The following is a 17,587-nucleotide window of genomic DNA, read 5'->3' as shown; positions in this document are numbered from 1 at the left end:
TTGGAGCACTGGGTGTTTTGGGGGCAATCCTGGCCCCCGGAGGTGCAGCTGCTCGCTCAGAGGGGTGGGATGGGTGGATGGGAATGCCTGGGATGGGATCCTGTCTGCTGCGAGCAGGAGCCTCCGCCGGCTCCCCGAACTTACCCGTGGGACGCGGCGGTGCCGCCGAGGCCTCCCCGGAGCGCACGGACCACGGACAGGCAGGGGAGCTGCAGCCTGACCTGGGAATTGCCTTGGCTCTCATGGGTTTGACTCAGCCTCACAGCTGTGGGGTGCTGTTTAATTCCACAGCGGTGCCCGTGGCCCCGTTTAAGAGGGGGCATCCCATGGTGGCATCGAAGAATCCGTCGGAAGACAAAGTCCCTGCCCCGAAGAGAACAGCACAGGAACTGTTTTTTCTGGTGATTTAATCATAATATTGACAACTTTATCAAAAATTACAAAACTGATATTAAAAAAATTCTCTAATTCTTAGTAAGACTAGAATGGGTTTTTTTAAAAAATAGAAAAGCACTTTTATGCTACGGCTCTTCTGGAATTCTCACATTACAACCCTACATAGCAAAATACAAACTGTAGCTAAGAAAGGTAATTCAGTCCTAAGGTAATTCAGTCCACCACGAGCCCTCTAATATCTCTAGACCATCAAACTCAGGGACTCCAAAAGGATTTCACATGACTTATAAACCTTCTGCAAAGATGATTTCAGAAAGACCTTGGAATTTGAAGTTTCTCTTAACCCCTAAAACCTTAGACTGTGAGGATAACAGACCTGGGACATCAGAGGTGGGGTGGGTTGGTTTGGTTTTTTTTTTTTCTTTTTTTAAAATTATTTTTAAACTTTGTGGATATTTTTTTTGTTTGCAGCTGATACCAGCCAGGAAGTTGAAAATACGAAGAAAATCCATCAAAAGAAATGAAAATATTTTTGTTTCGTTTTGTTTATGGTGTTCACACAACACACCATAATAGAAAGAGGAATATTTCCTTTAATTTGAATGTCATCTGAATGACTCGACCACATTGTCACCCACTTAAGCAAAAGAAAGCATAATAAATAAATAAATAAATAGACAAGAATATGCAACACTTTACATCCTCAAGGAATCACGGCGTTCCCTAAATCTACCGAGGTCCTGATCGGCGTCGTGGGCTCGCTGTACTCAGCCACTTTCGGGTGATTGTGCCATGTTAATGACAAATCCAGTGGTGTTCCACTTTCCACAATGGAGTATTTTTTTTTTTTGTGTGTTTTTTTGTCTTTTTTTTTTTTTTCTCCACCTTTTAAATATAGGAACTCTCTCTTAAATTAGAAAGTAGGCAAAAAGTATTTTTTTTTTAAATTTTCATTTTTAAGTCTTCTATTAGAAAAAATAGAGATTTATTAAACAAAAAATAATAAGGTAGAAAGAAGGGTTGGGCCTCCATCAAAAAAGTAGATTATGCTTTAATGCAAAGAGAAAGAAATGGCTCTATGGGCAAAATTCAAGTATGAGTGACCAGTTTTTTAATCGTAAAGTCGGTGCAACATTTCTTAAAATGTTACAACACTGCATGACCTGTAATGCTCACAATATTTACATTAACTGCTTACATGAAACCATAAAAACTCTAAAAGAGAAAAAAAAAAAATTGGTATGGACTGAAACAAACTACTCCTAGCACCCACATCAATGCCATTATTAACCGAGGAAATCAAGTGCACGAGAATACTTTACATAATCTTAGGGATGTAAAGTAAAACAGCGGGGAGGGAGCACAGACCTAAGGGCCAAAGGAGACACAAACTCAGCTCTGGGACACGAAGCAGAGGGAGGAGGCAAAGGGAATCCCGAGGGAGAGGGGCTCCAGCGCTCGCCCACGCGCGGATCAGGACGGGCAGAGCCAAGGGCCACCAGGACACGGCCACGGGCAAACGGGAGCTGGCGGCCCTGGAACAGCTCCGGGAGCAGGAGGAGGAGGAGGAGAGACAAATGAACCTGCCCGCGGAAGGGACCCCGGGACAGGAGCCAGCCCGGGAGCCCCGAGGTAGCTGCGTGCCCAGCACCGAGCCCCAGCGCTGCCCTGGGCACCCAGCAGGGGACTCGGGCAGGAGGAGAAGGAGCCACATCCTGGGACCCTGGGAGCCCGGGAGGCCGCCCTGCCCGGGGTGCTGATCACTGCCAGTCCTTAGCCAGAGAGCCACGGGCGGGACCCGGGGACAAGGAGATCTGAGGTAAGCACTGCTCCCGGCCCTGGCGGGGAGGGAAAGCTCCCCCAGGACTGGGAATGTGGCTGGGAGTTCTCTGGGGAAGCCTCGGCACCATCGCCAGCGGCCGTGTGAAAAAGAAAAATGAAATCAAATGGAAAGAATGTTGTGCTACACTTCCGTTCGTTAATTTTATAATGGCTCATAGCTTTAGACTTTTAAATCTGTAGTGTATTAATTTTTTTTTTCTACATATGTTTCACATTTCTCACTTAATATAACATAAATAATTTGGTTAATAGATTTAACCTGCGCATTTCAGCCACATTAATATATATAAGAATCTGTTAATGGTATAAATAATTCTTTTTAAATAAAATAAATCTGATATGTTACATAATACTGATAAAAATTACTGTTGCTAATAGTTTTGTAAGCCACCCTTAACTTTTTTTCTGGTTCAATACTGCGAGATGGATCCTGGGATTGCTTTTCCCGGACGCTGCGGAGCGTTGCCCTTTCATCCTACTGCCAAACCAAAGGTAATCACCAGCAATCAATCCTGATCACTCCTGAAAGCAGGGCCTCTGCCCCCTTCCGAGGAAACACCGTGTTAATGACGTTAGGTAATCAAAGCTAATTGATCTAGGGGGTGGTTGGAGGGGCTCAACGTTAGGGGGGATCGACTCTTTAGTTCCTCAGGTGGCTATGAAACTTCTCCTACAGAAATGGTCGACTAAAATAGTCCCTCTACTCTCTTTTTTTTTTTTTTTTGTTTTTGTCCTTTTTAATCAAACCTACAGCGTTCTACGTTCAAAGCTACGTAAATAAAAACGCAACCGAGGGGTTGCAGCCTTGGAATTGTTACTCAGAGCTGTGATCCCACATCCCACATTGGGAATCTGCGAGGCTGCGCTCTCCTAAAGGCCTGAACTGGAGTCCAGCACTTCCAGGCAAGGTTCATTCCAAACAGACAGAGCAATGAACACTCAGTGGCGTGAAGTGGATGTCATAATTAAGGTATTACATAATCATGCCTTCTCTCTGCTGTTAAATACAAAAACAGCATCTTTTACATTATCATATAAAAGCATTTAGGCTGTATTTTTATTTATCACTTTACACTGGTAGTCTCTTGTATGTGTACTCAATAGAAACCAAAGAATTTTGTACACTATTTTTTGTACAATAAAAGATAAAGTGTGCATTAGGTACGCTTGTACATGACAATATTGTACAATATTTACAGTTCAGATATCACCATGAAATTCTGTATTATCTATATACACAATGAAAATTTCTCAGAAACATTTGGACTATTTCTTATAATCACAATTTTTTAGTATTATAGAAAAAAAAAAAATCTCAGTAATCATCTGACATTGTTACTGCAACCTTTCACGATTTCTGATTGGCTTATCCAGCAACCTCTATCCCTCCTAATCACCCCAAATCTGGTACCACTGCTCCTCGTGGTGCCCTGCCATGGCAGCGAGCTGTCTCCACAGAAACACTGACAGAGCCACGTCTGGATCAATACCTACAGATAGACTCATGTGCACGCTCACTGTGATAAGGACTGGACCAGTAACAAAGACATTCAATGTTATCTAGAGATCTTCCTCCTCTTGAGTTTTGGAGGCTTCACTTGTCTGTCTCCCTGCGGGATTTGGTGGACCTAAAAATAAATACATGCACAAGTTAGCAAAGGAACTGGTGAGGGGCATCCAGGGGCTGCAGAGGGGCTGTCAGGAACCAGCTCTGGGCACTTCACAGCTACACAGAACTAAGGGACCTCAACAACTCTGAGAGAGGAAAAGGTTGGTTCCATAACCTGTGCATCCCAAATCCTGAGAGAGGCAGCAGCTGAGGAGGCTGGGGAAAAACCCCTTAATCAGGGACTGAAACCCCCAAATCAGGCACTGAGACCCCCAAATCAAGGACTGAAACCCCCAAAATCAGGGACTGAAACCCTCAAATCAAGGACTGAAACCCCCAAAATCAGGAACTGAAACCCCCAAATCAAGGACTGAAACTCCCAAATCAAGGACTGAAACCCCCAAATCAGGGACTGAAACCCCCAAATCAGGCACTGAAACCCCCAAATCAGGGACTGAAACCCCAAAAATCAAGGACTGAAACCCCCAAATCAGAGACTGAAACCCTCAAATCAGGAGCTGAAACCCCCAAATCAAGAACTGAAACCCTCAAATCAGGGACTGAAACCCCCAAATCAGGCACTGAAACCCTCAAATCAGGGACTAAAACCCCCAAATCAGGCACTGAAACCCCCAAATCAAGGACTGAAACCCCCAAATCAAGGACTGAAACCCCCAAATCAGGGACTGAAACCCTCAAATCAAGGACTGAAACCCCCAAATCAGGAGATGAAACCCCCAAAATCAGGCACTGAAACCCCCAAAGTCAAGGACTGAAACCCCCAAATCAGGGACTGAAACCCCCAAATCAGGAGATGAAACCCCCAAAATCAGGGACTGAAACCCTCAAATCAAGGACTGAAACCCCCAAAATCAAGGACTGAAACCCCCAAAATCAGGGACTGAAACCCCCAAATCAGGAGCTGAAACCCCCAAATCAGAAACTGAAACCCCCAAATCAGAGACCGAAACCCCCAAATCAGAAACTGAAACCCCCAAATCAGGAACTGAAACCCCCAAATCAGGGACTAAAACCCCCAAATCAGGGACTAAAACCCCCAAATCAAGGACTGAAACCCCAAACTGCAATAATGGCAAATTTAGTGACAAACCTTCACACATTTTAGTAAGCAGAGTGATAAAAGGTGGGGAGAAGATGGTGAGAAAATGCTGGTAATGGGAAATTGGGTAAGTTCAGCTCAGGGCTGTTCTTAAGGAACGAGGGATGTCCAGGAAACTCTGTGTTTAAAAGGAAACATTCAATTCCCAGCTAATGCTGGATGATTTGAGAGGCAAAGCCTGGCATTGCTGGCTGCTCAGGGAGAAGCAGGAGGGGAGAGAGGAGGAGGAGGAGGAAGGCTGAGCTGGTGTGGAATTCCACCACCATCTGTCGGCAGCAGCTGCAGCTCCCAGCACAGGAACCAACCCTCGGCCCTCCCTGGCTCCCTCCCGAGCTCTCCATCCCCTGACATTCCTGCTCCCACTGCTCCTGCCAGAACTCCCTGCTGAGCTGAGGATCCTGCTGCACGTTTCACCACGGCTGGGGCTGAGCAGCAGGAGCTGCAAGCCACTAAAAAGAGCTGCTGATGCCCTGGGAGTGCTTCTGGGAATGAGAATCCCTATGGAAAGCAGCCCTGATCCCAAATCCTGTGCCCACAGGATCAAAGGATCGATCAAGGCACTGCAGGTCCAGTTTGGTGCCACAACAACCAGAGCAGCAAATCCCACCAAGCACTTCCCCTGAGCACTTTCTGCTGCTCCCAATGCCCAGAGCAGGCAGCTTTTGATATTCCTGCATTTATGGGTGGGAAAAGGTGGCAGCAGGATGGGCCAGCCCAGAGACCCATCCCAAATTTATCCCAATCACCTCCTGCTTTCCTTGTCCTTCCATAGGAGGGAAACACAATAATGTTGTTTTATATCAAAGCTCAAATCTCAGTTTGTTAAATTCAGCTTTAATAAAAGATCTGGTTGAGTTCTTACTTAGAAGCTACTCAGTAACTTTTTAAATATTTCTTGTTGGGCCTGAAATAAGCTCTAAGCCTTCAGTTCTTCAAATATATAAATAAATATATTTCCTTTTTGGTGCTCCAGAAGCTCCAAAAGTGTTACTGTAACTTCCAAACCTGCACATCTTCAGTCCTGAACACTGAATATCAGCAAAAAACCTTTTTTTCCCCCAGTGTTGAAACATTTTATAATTAATAATTTGAATAATTAATGACCAAATAGAAGATGTGGGAGGTTACATGTGCTGTGATAGATTTGTTTTTTATTTTTAGGTTGGCTGGGATGAAATTACAGCCATGCTTTAGAAACAGAAATGAGGATATTTTATAAACCAAGCTTGTCATTGGAAAGATGCTGGAGTTACACTGTGACAGTGTAATTAGTGTGGAAAAACCACTCTTGGGTGTGATATTAGAAATATTCTTTTTTTTTTTTTTTTTTAAACTTACCTTTCATGACACTACCTTTCATTTCTCATGGGGATAACTGAATTCCAAAAGTTTTGCACTCAAAAGAAAGGTGCTTTCAAATGTGGTTTCATTACCCTGCTACTCCAGCTGAGAAGGAAATGAGCCTGATTTTGTGTCAGCAGCCAGAGGAGCCCCCTGGAACAGGAGCAGGACTGGAACTCATCCAAGTATCATCAGGCTGGATGTGTAAATCTCTTTTGTCAAAAGCAATAACATTTGCAATGCACCTAAAATCCTACAACTTCTCCCATTTTTCAGAACCGTCACACTTCTGCAAACAGTTTTTAATGCAGGGGAAATATTGAAAATTCCTCATTATTCCAGAAAATAAAACCAGGATTTGTTAGAAAGCCACCCAAAGCAAGCCTCCCTCCAAGGGACACACATGCAGAAACATGGAAAAGGAGAATATTCCCAAGGAAAAGGAACTTACATTCCCAGACATTTTGTCTAGTTCACTCATGGCCTCGTGTATAGCAGCTTCTAAATGGTTATTTAGCTTTCCACTTCTGGGGAGAAAAGATGAAAGGCATCAGTAACTCTCAAGGACAGAAAGAAAACCTGAGCAAATTGAATAACAAACACATGAATTCATTGGGGATGTGCTGACCCTGGAGCCCCCCAGGCTGGGGGCACAAGGGGCAAGATCAGAACTGTGACAATATTGTGGAAAGGAAATGTTTGTGCTGGGATTACAGAAGGAAAGTTAAATATCCTTCTAACTTTCAATGAACTGCATTAATTATCTCAAATATCCCATTTTCCCCTGGAATGGCAGCATCCCACAGGCTGAGGGAGAGGTGGGGTGAAGGTTTCCTTCTTTCCACCCCAATTGCCCCAGGTCATGGGGCAGCTCCAAGCACATTTCCTTTCACAGGGACCATTCTATGGGGTCTCTTTGCTCCTGAAGGACTTTTCCACTTGGACATGGTGACAGGTCCTGCTGTGGAGGTGAGGAAATGGGAGGAGGAGACGGAGGATGAGCAGAACCGCGTCTGTCACGAGGGAAGGTGATGGCACCTTGTCCCCTGCTGGGACACCGGGCCTGTCCCTCACAGAGACACTTCCAATAAAAACCTTTCCTTTTAACCACAGAACCCTGGAATGGTTGGGGTTGGAAGGGACCCTAAAGCCCATCCCATCCACCCCTGCCATGGCAGGGACACCTTGCACTGTCCCAGGCTGCTCCAGCCTGGCCTTGGACATTCCAGGGATCCAGGGGCAGCCCCAGCTGCTCTGGGCGCCTGTGCCAGGGCCTGCCCACCCTCCCAGGGAAGAATTCCTGCCCAATATCCATTTTAAATCAACCCTGGAGGTTGGGAAGGCACTGGAAGCTTCAGCCCAGTCCCACCCTGCCCGTGGCACGTGTCCAGCAGGAGGGACAGCAGAGATGGGACTCCAGCCTGGCACAGCTGAGCAGGACAGGTGAGGATGGCATGGAGGGGATGGGAGGTGGCACATTCCTGACTGCAGAGAGATGGGAGCAGCCAGAGGAGCAGCAAAGGCCGGGAGAAGGAGCTGGGACTGGGGGTGGCCCCTGGAGATGCTCTGTGGGCAGTGGGACTGGGAATGCTGGTGCCCAGCACAGCAGGGATCACCCAGAGCCTGGGAGGGCAGAGCTGCACCAGGGGAGGCTCCAGCAGAGCACTGTCACTGTCACATTCTCTGGAAAATCCCCTTTGCCCAGGATTCTGCTCCTGGGAAGCTGAGAAGCCTCAGAGAAATGGGAAAACAATAATTATCTGATTGCTTCTCCTGTGTTGTGCTCACATGTGGAATGTGGTTGGAGGTTGTTTACCCACAGGTGGTTGTTCATTGGTTTCTGTGAGTTGTTTTGACTTAATGACCAATCACAGCCACCTGTGTCAGGACTCTGAGTTTTCATTATTATCTTTTAGCCTTCTGTCTGTATCCTTTCTGTATTCTTTAGTACAGTTTAGTATTCTTTAATATAATATAGGATCATAAAATAACAAATCAGCCTTCTGAGAACATGGAGTCAGATGCATCATTCCTTCCTGCCATGGGGCACCCCACAAGCACAGCAGAGCACATCTGGAGAGCTGAGGAAGCTGTGCCATGGCCTGTGGCACTCACACACTCCTTTAACAGGGAGAGATAGAATTCCCTCTCCCTGGGTTTTTTCTGGGGAAAGCAGTGAGGGAGTTCAGAGAGAGAAAACAATTCTTATCTCTATTTGCTGCTCCTGTTGCCTGGCACATGGGGAATGTGTTATGGAGATTGTTTACCAAAAGGGATTTGCTAATTGGACTCTGGTGATGGTTGCTCAGATTGATTGACCAATTACATCAAAGCTGTGTCTAGAAAGGGTCACGAGTTTTTCTTTAGTATAGTTTAGTATTAATACAGCACAGCTTAATAAAACAATTGTTCAGCCTTCTAAATCACAGAGTCAAAGCTCATTATTCCCAGTTTGGGGGTCAATAATGGCCTGGGGAGCAAAGCAGGGACGTGGCTGCAGCAGGAAAGGAAGGGCTGAGATGGAACTGAGACATAAAGAATTCATGGAATCATCAATTCCATGAACTGTTGTGGGATGTGAACGTCATTTCAAGGGCTTGGAGACCAATGCTGCTCTGCTGAACCAGCCCTGGGCCCGTGTGATGAGCACTCCACGTGCAGCAATTGTATTCAACACTAAATGTTTCAAAAAATTGGAAAAAAATCCAATAGCGCATCACAAACCAGAAACAAACCCATGAACTTTGCCAGATGAATCTACAGCAGGAATGGGGAAACCAGGAGATGTCCACCAAAGGACTCAGACTAGGAAGTAAGCTGAAATATGGAGAAGGATCTCTGTAAGGGCTGTAAAGCAGCAGTTTCTGTCAGCTTTAACCACTTTAAATCTGCTCCTTGAGTCACTGAGTTCACTTCAGGGACATGAAAAAATAACTGGGAAGTCACCAGAAACCCTTCTGAGTTCCCTTAAAATCCAGGAAGGTATTTTGGGGATGATGTTGGAAGAAACAGCCGCCACCACTGTCTCAGTGGTATGAAAATCCCTTCTCTTGGCCCCATGGGACACAGAAATAAAAGCAAAGCTCACACCTTAAAAGGAGGGGAAGAGAGGGAATTATTTAATCCCTTCCAGCCTGTGGTCATTCAGAGCTGAGTTTAATTCTCACAGGTTTAAGAATGTATTTTCCCTATGACAGTAAACCAGCACCATCACAGAACAAACCCAATCACAGCACAGCTCCTACCCTGCCATCCCTTTAAGGATGTCCAGAGGAGTTTTTTTCCCCCCAAAATTCAATAATTTTCCTCTTTTTGCCCATCCTGAAGCTTCATGTCCCAATTTTTCCTGTTTCACAGTTTTTCTGTGCTGGTATTTGTCACTAAGAGGTGAAAGTTGGATAAAGCCCAGCAGCTGACCCAGGTGTGAGGCAGAGCTCAGCCACAAATCCTGCAGCCCTTCTGAGCAGTGGGATAAAGGGGATTTCCAGAACAACCCTGGAGAAGGAAGGAGGTCAGGGTCTGGTTAGAAAGTTAGAAGGATTTTGATGGGATGAATTTTTTGGGTGCTGGAGCTCAGGAGTGCCACCAGAAGCTCCCACGGGGATATTTCACAGAGATGCACTCGGAACGCCTCAGATTCCAGAACCAAGATGAGGAATGGCAAGGGATGAAGGCCTCAGCTGGGCTGGGCTGGCCCAGGAGGGCCCAGGGAAGGGAATGAGGGGGATTAGGTGGGGAGGCAGGATGGACTCACTTCCTGTTCCTTTTCCTGGCGCGGCTGAACGCCTCCAGCCCCTCCGTTAGTGTCTTCAGCTTCTCCGGCTCCACCTGGGGAAGGATGGACACCAAACTCGTTACCCAGAGCAGCAAATGCCCCCTTCCTGCTCTGCCAGCCCAGGGATGCCCCTCCAGCAGGGCAGCAACATCACCTGGAGCTGCCCACCCCTCCCACATCCATCCATCGCTGGAATTTCTCACAGCGGCAACAGAAACCCAAATTTGGGACACTCATGGCACAAAACTGAGGAGAAGAATCTTTTAAAGCCCTTTCTTGGCAGTGCTGGTGGAGTGGCTCACTCTGCACTGCCTTCCCACATGGATGTTACACCTGGAATTCTGAGTGCCTGGGAATGATGATCCCATTTGGGCACCAAAGTGTTCCCATCACCGCCAGCCCCTGGGTGAGGAATTCCAGGTCTCTGCTCAACTCATGGCACAGCCAAATCCATTCCCATTCCAGAAGGAAATCCTTCTTTGCCTTCTCAATCCAGGAATCTTCACCAGAGCTTTATTTATTTGTCTTAAAATCAGTTATTTTAATTATTCTTATTTTTTTTTTTTTACTGATCAGGGATGAATTTGGGCACGTACTCAAGAGAACTGGGAATTTAAACCTTGAATATTTTAAATTGAAGCAATTTCAAGCACTGTGTGGGCACCAGTAAGTCCCAGTGTAAGCAATACAAGCAGAAAATTAATGATAACATCTCTGTAATTTCATCATTTGCATCTCAATACATGAAGCCACATCTCTCTGTTATTTTGATCTGGCTCAGTCATTCCTGCTGGTAAAAACAAAATCAGATATTTAGAACACATCAACCTAAAGGAAAAGAAATGGTTCAGTTCCTGTTTCTTTGCTACATCTTACTTGACATTTTCCATAAATACAAATGTATTGAGTGTGTGCCTGTACACAACCTGGAAATGAAGTGGGAATGCAAATTCCCTCCAAATTCAGCCTTCCAATTCCTAAATAATTTATATTCACCACAGGTCTGACGTGTGGACACGACAAGGTGGAGGTCATGAGTGAGCAGTTGCCAAAATCTCTTGAAATAATGCCCAAAATTACACATTCAGACCAGATTTCCATGTCTTAAAGTCACACCTGTGCTAAAGAAATTGGGAATGTGCTGATCCAGGCACTTCCAGGAATCATTAATGGAGAAATCTGCACTTGGAGAGCTGAGATTTCAATTTTCATGAAATAAATTCAATTCTGCCACAAATTGTAGCGTTTTTCCCTTAAAAGCTGCTCATTTTAATGCAAATATTTCCAATAACTCCTCCCCTCACTGGATTTTGGAAGAACACAAACTCAGGAGAAACTGAGAACCTGGGGAGCTTTTCTAAGGACAAGCATGAGAGAAAAGGAATTATCCCTATCCACGATGGAAATGTGGAACAAACACATAAGGAACAAACTGCCAAGGGCTGCCAGGAGAAAAATTGCAAAGTTCCGTGTAAATAATGTTATCAAGAATTAATATCATGTTTGGGAAACAAATGACCTCTTAAAGCAACAAAAAGATCTTCATTATTGGCATTTTGTGATGGTTATACATTAAAAAAAACACTTGGGTTTTTTGGGAAGTATCAAATTGCTACAAAACAGGGTATGGAAAGCAACTCCAACAGAAATCACAATTAATAATCATCAATATCAACACCAGATCACACACAGATGGGAGGAATCCTCCCTGTTCTACCTGCAGCACCAGGAAGGCTCGGTTTAGCCAGCCCAGTTTAACCCAGCCCAGTTTAACCCCTGGAAAATCACACTGAGAGCAGGATTTGCCCTGGTAAAATTCACCATGAAAAGCTCCCACAAAACCTTTGATTGCTCTGGTTCTGTTTAGGTGATGAATAATAACCAAGGTGGGTAATAATCAAATTAATTGCTTAATGAGATACAACTCCTCTGGTTTGGGATTAGACTCAGGCTTCTCCTTTTCCTCCCAGAAATTTCTGCTGCACTTCCTTGGGCTCCTCTAATTTCCAGCAGCCAAATCCAAGGAAAAGAAGTGCAAAATTCCTGCTTTTCCTGTCTGGATCTCCCAAACAGATCCATCATCCCATTAAATACCTGAATGCCCAAAGTCTTTTAAATGGAGAACAAAAACCAAATAATAAACAATCCAAAGAGCAGAGAATGTACAAATCCCAACAGCAAATTAATGTAACACAGGAGGGCCACATTTGGTTACACAAAGACTTTAAAGATGTTTTCAGGAAGCTCCAGAGGAAAAGGAATTTTCCCAAGTGCTGCAGGTCACTCCCACCATGGGCTGGTGCAGAATTCCTGAGGAATATTTGGTTTCCAAGGGTGTTTCTTTGTGGTTTTCCAGGTGATTCCTTCTGGTCTGGTGTGGGTTTTTCCCTGTGTATCCCACCTTCCACCCTCAGCTCCTGCCCTTTGGAATGGCTGCTCACCCCACACTTCTGGATGAAGGAATTAAAGACATTTCTTCCATATTTACATTTAAAATGATTAATTCAAGGTGATGTGATGTCAGAGGTGATCCATGATGTGGGAGTTCCTCACGGAGAACTTGGACTGGTCTCCACCTTGCTGTGAGCATTCCAGGGATCTGCTTCCCTGGTTTGGTGTTCAGTACCCAATAAAATGGGTGCCACTGGATTTCACACCCCACAATCCCCACACAATGCACAGAAACCCCAGCACAGCAAAGCTTTGCACAGATCCAACAGCACATCCTGGCAGCCACACATTAGGGAGGAAACGTGAAATTGCTCAGGAATGCAGGTAAGAAAATCCCCCTCTTTACACAAGTGAACCTTTCATTTCTATGCAACATTCACAGAGATTTGGACACACGGATTCTGTTCATCCACAAAAGCACACTGGGAATGGGAATGTTGCTCCTGTGCTCCTGACTCAGACAGGGATACTGAACATGGAATTCTTCCGGTTTTGTTTCAGCCCTAAAGGTTTGTGATCCTCCAGCTCCTAACCTGACTGGTAACTCAGGGCTCTGAGCTTCCTGAGGATGAGCTCTGAAACACTCTCCTGCTTTGGGCTGGGATGGATTAATCCATGGAAAGCTCTGGAATATTCAGCACTTTCACCTGCCAAGGGACACTGAAGCTCTCCTGCTCTGGGGGTGAAACCACAGTGGAGGAGCATCCAGGATTTACAGCTCCAGAGGGGAGGGGCTGGGATGGAATTCCCAGAGCAGCTGGGGCTGCCCCTGGATCCCTGGAATGTCCAAGGCCAGGCTGGATGGGACTATGGAGCAACCTGGGACAGTGGGAGGTGTCCCTGGGCATGGCAGGGGTGGGATGGGATGAGTTTCTTGTCCCTTCTCTCCTCTGGGTATCTGCTCCTGGCTGAATTTTGGGGAAAGGAACACTTTGGTGTAACCCACTCTCCTCAGTTTTAAGCGATTTGATTTCTTTGTGTCACTGACAAACCTTTATTTCCTTAAATCTCCACTTTCTGCTTATGCATTTTAAAATTTTTTAATATTTCTAGGTGGAGGATGTGCAGCATTTTGTAAGAACTACAAAGATAAAATGTTACACGAGCAGTGGAGACCAGATTTGGGAGAATTTTTCATAATAAAATTACCAATAACTCCTTGATAACTGCATTTCCTGTATATTCCCCAACAAGCACATGATTTGTTAACACAAAAGAAGAATTTTAGTATGAAAGACCAAATTGGAACACTTTCCTTATTACTAAATGATGATCAAAACCTCCTTTAGAGTTGGAAATGTGTGTGCATTTCCTGTGAGAAGTGTGTGTCAATCAGCAAGATTTCACTCATTAAGGATTCCTCAATCTGATGAGGCCACTTCTCCTTTTTGCAGTTTCAGCACTTTCAGGTATTTCCGTATCAGATGCTTTGGACACAGCCAGGAATTTGTCTGAACACACCACCTAAGTGAGAACCACTTCTTGTTAACACCAAAAAATCATTTAGCAAAGCCCAAACTTAACCTGTCTCGTGGCCCTGGCAGGAAATGAAGGGGAAATTCAGCTCTACAAGCTACAGCTAGGAAAAAAACGCCATTAAAAGAAGAGACAAAATAAAGACAAAATTTTGATTTGTGTGCCGGTGGCAGGGGGGGGAGAAAGAGAGATGTGCATAGAGACATAAATATACCTTCCCCTCCTCAGCGTTCTGTTGGCATGAATTGTGAACCTCTTCTTCTCTGCCAAGTTTGCCAGGCCAGGAGGTGAGTCCTTTGATCTGGCCCCAGACCAAGTCGCCCACGTTAAACGTCCTGGGCCTGTAGTGGATGAGCTCGTGGGACGAGGGCGACTCGGGGTTCCGCAGCTCCTCCTCGCTGCTGATGCTCTTAGCATCCGAGGGGCTGGGCACGCACCCGTTAATGCTTTTGGCATTAAAATCTCCATTGTAATGGATGTAGTCTTTCACTAAGGAACTCTCCAAGCTATTGGAGGAACTGGGGGATTGCTCTTCCAGGATCAGGTCTTGTTTGGAAGCGTTGAGCAACTCCCCGAAGGCCCTGTTGGGCTGCGGGCGGTTCCCGTTGATGTGTGCACATCGTTCCACAGTGTTCTCCAGTCTTTCCTTGAAGCTCATCATAGTTCTTTTGTAATTGTTATACCTGAAATTCTCCTCCAGCGCCTTCTCGCTCTGACAGTTCCGCTGCGCCAGCAGGGCCTGGTGCTGCTCCCCCTGCAGCAGCGCCGAGGCGTTGTTGGGCCTCTCGTGGCACGGGCTGCCGTGGACGTGGGCCGAGTGCTCCAGGAACTCCTCGCATTTCCACCTGCCCATCTCCCCCACGGGGCTCTGCTCCCCTTCCCACTGCTTTTTGGGCGTGTTACAGGCGGCCGCTTTGTAATACTCGTAGCCGTCCCCCTCGCCGGGGCCCTTGCCGTGCTCCGCGTTCTTGGGGCCCCGCGCGCCGCGGCCGCCCCGGGCGCGCCCCTCGTGCTCGGCGCCGCGGCCGTGCGCCGCGCCCGACAGGTTCAGGGGGTCCCCGATGGAGGCTGTGAAGGCACTCATGGCACTCAGGGCGGGGATGGGGCTCGGCTGCGTGGAGCTGGAGCCGGCCGTGGTGATCACCACCGGCACCCCCTTGCTGGCCGCGTCCACCACCGCCTTGTAGATGGCGTCCACCGAGGCGTCGCCCGCGGCCGCGGCCACGGCGTTGTTGGGGGTGTCCTTGGCCTGCTGGCCCAGGGAGGGGTCAGGTCTCTGCTGCAGCTCGCAGGGGGGCTCCTGGAAGGGAGGAAGGAGAGCGCTGGAGCTCTCGGGAAGCGGCGCCATGCCCATCTGGGTGATCATCCTTTTGTTGAGGACGGCGGCGTCTTCCTGCATCCTCACCTAGGGAAAGGAGAGACAGGATGGGAACTGATGCTGGAACTCCAGCTGGATTTCAGCAGATAAACTCTGTGGTTATTCACTACAGCACATTTCCTTTTGTTATGCACCAGGTACAAACTGAACAAGGTAGAGAGAGAATTAAGGGCCTGATTGAGAGGAAAACAAAGCCCCTTTCTCAGGCTTTGTGTCAGCAGGCTCCTGTTTTCTCTCAAGTCCTAAACACCAGGGTCAGAATTCTTGACTCAGAGACACAGGATGGTTTGGGTGGGAAGGGACCTCAAAGCCCAACAAGTGCCACCCCATGCCACAGGCAGGGACACCTTCCACTGTCCCAGGCTGCTCCAAACCCTGTCCAGCCTGGCCTTGGACACTTCCAGAGATCCAGGAGCACCCACAGCTTCTCTGGGCACCCTGTGCCAGGGCCTGCCCACCCTCCCAGCCTGAATTCCTTCCCAATTTTCCACCTAAATCCCCCCTCTGACAGTTTGAACCCACCCCTCCTTGTCCTGTCCCTCCAGTGCCTCTCCAGCCTCCCCACAGCCCCTCCAGCCACTGGAGGATGCTCTGAGGCCTCCTGGGAGCCTCCTCTTCTCCAGCTGAGCTGATCCAACCCAGCCCCTTGCTGGAGCACAGCACCACAGCCAGGCGGGCTCTGTGCAGCTCCAGAGAGGAGAGACCTCAACTCCACAACCTCTGGGTTCTGCCCTCAGTTCCTCTTCTTTCCTTCCCAGACCCCAGCATTGCTTCTGTCCCTGTGTGCTCCTCAGGGAGTTCCTGAATGCCACCACTGTGCTTTTGGAATTGCTCCACAATCCTATTTGCCCCTTTGCTGTGTGCCTTTCCCATGGCATCCCCAGTATGCCACACCCCTGCGCTCTAAGCTGCGAGAAATGGATTTATAAAGAATTTTAAATTTGATAGAAAGTTTATATGGTTTTGTATATTTGTATGTAAATACTGAGATAAGGTGTGTTGGCTTAAGAAGATGATTATCTGTGGAATAGAGATGATATTGCTGGGAGAAAGATTGAATTGGAAATAAATTTTAATAAGTTGTAATATATGTTTTTGTAAAAAGACTCGATATTTTAGAGAATTAGAATTGTGAAAGATGTATTGTAGTAAGATTATGTGGGAAAAAACATGATTAGTGTTAGAAATAATAGTAATATTGTGTAGCAAATGTTAATAAGTTAAAAAATATTTTTATAGTATTGTAACTAAGAAATAAGTTCATTTTTAAAAAAATAGTGTTGAGTTTTATATTTTTTGTGTTTTATTACTTATTGAGAGTAATAATAGAATAAAATCTGTTAAAATATTTTAGAAAATAAAACTAAGAAAACCAACACTAAGCCACAGCAAACTGGCACCTCCAGATTCAACCACCTGAACTTTTGCTACTCCTCATCACATCCACAGGCAGGGAACACAATATCAACAAGAGCACACAAAAAAAACCTGCAAAAATTTTCCACAGGGAAAATATTCCAAAAGCCCTTTAACTACTTACTGTGACTGTTTCTATAACTGGAAATGGGACAGAAAAAATTACTGGGCTAAAGCCACCAGAATTCCTACAAGAGAGGGAACAGGCAGAGAACTGAGATTTTTCAGGGGAGCTTCTCCCCAGCTCCTTTTTCCTCCTGGAAGGGTGGAAGCACTGCCTGGCCCTTCTGCCTTCCTCTCCTCACACCTGCACTTGTGCAGCAATGCTGAGCAACAACAAACCCCTACCTGCACCCTGGCTCTGTCACCTGGTTTTGCTCTGTTTAACTCCAACCTGAATTAGGAATAATTGTGTTATGTGGAGAGCAGGCAAGTCTCGTTTTTGCCCAGCTTGTCATTGTTTATTCGCTCCCATCCCTGTTTTTCCAGGCTGCACAATCCCCATCACAGCTCCTCCATCCCATTGCAGTGGGAATGCGAGAGGACTGGTGCACACAGTCACTCAGAATGACCTATTAATTACTAATTCTAATTACTGAAAATTGCTGCTGAATTATCAAAATGGGCTAAACAGGAATTGATGGTAAATTCTGTGGGATGGAAAAGAGATCTGTTAACATTCTATAGTGATTGTCAGCATATAGAGGAACTTTTTCTCAATACATGCAACATAACTCTTTCCAAAGCAACTAAACCCAGTTCCTAAGGAGAAAGGGATAAAAT

At 46.3% G+C, this 17,587-nt stretch overlaps 1 protein-coding gene across 3 annotated transcripts in view; it reads right to left on the bottom strand.

Moving 5' to 3' along the window:
* Positions 1 to 390: 390 nt before the first annotated feature.
* MBD5 (methyl-CpG binding domain protein 5) overlaps positions 391 to 17,587 on the bottom strand; it is a 127,611-nt gene continuing 110,414 nt past the window's right edge. For all 3 annotated transcript variants that reach the window (XM_036386466.1, XM_036386464.1, XM_036386467.1), the window contains 4 exons: positions 14,225 to 15,415; positions 10,063 to 10,136; positions 6,760 to 6,835; positions 391 to 3,866 (listed from right to left, as the gene is read on the bottom strand). In XM_036386466.1, coding sequence (XP_036242359.1) covers positions 3,795 to 3,866; positions 6,760 to 6,835; positions 10,063 to 10,136; positions 14,225 to 15,415 — 1,413 coding nt within the window. In that variant the 3' untranslated portion in view covers positions 391 to 3,794. The remainder of the gene's footprint in view (positions 3,867 to 6,759; positions 6,836 to 10,062; positions 10,137 to 14,224; positions 15,416 to 17,587) is intronic.

Source organism: Molothrus ater, chromosome 7 (genome assembly GCF_012460135.2).
Source record: "Molothrus ater isolate BHLD 08-10-18 breed brown headed cowbird chromosome 7, BPBGC_Mater_1.1, whole genome shotgun sequence".
Taxonomy (NCBI): domain Eukaryota; kingdom Metazoa; phylum Chordata; class Aves; order Passeriformes; family Icteridae; genus Molothrus; species Molothrus ater.
The sequence above is the reverse complement of the archived record's forward strand: the minus strand, read 5'-3'. Positions and strand labels throughout refer to the sequence as shown.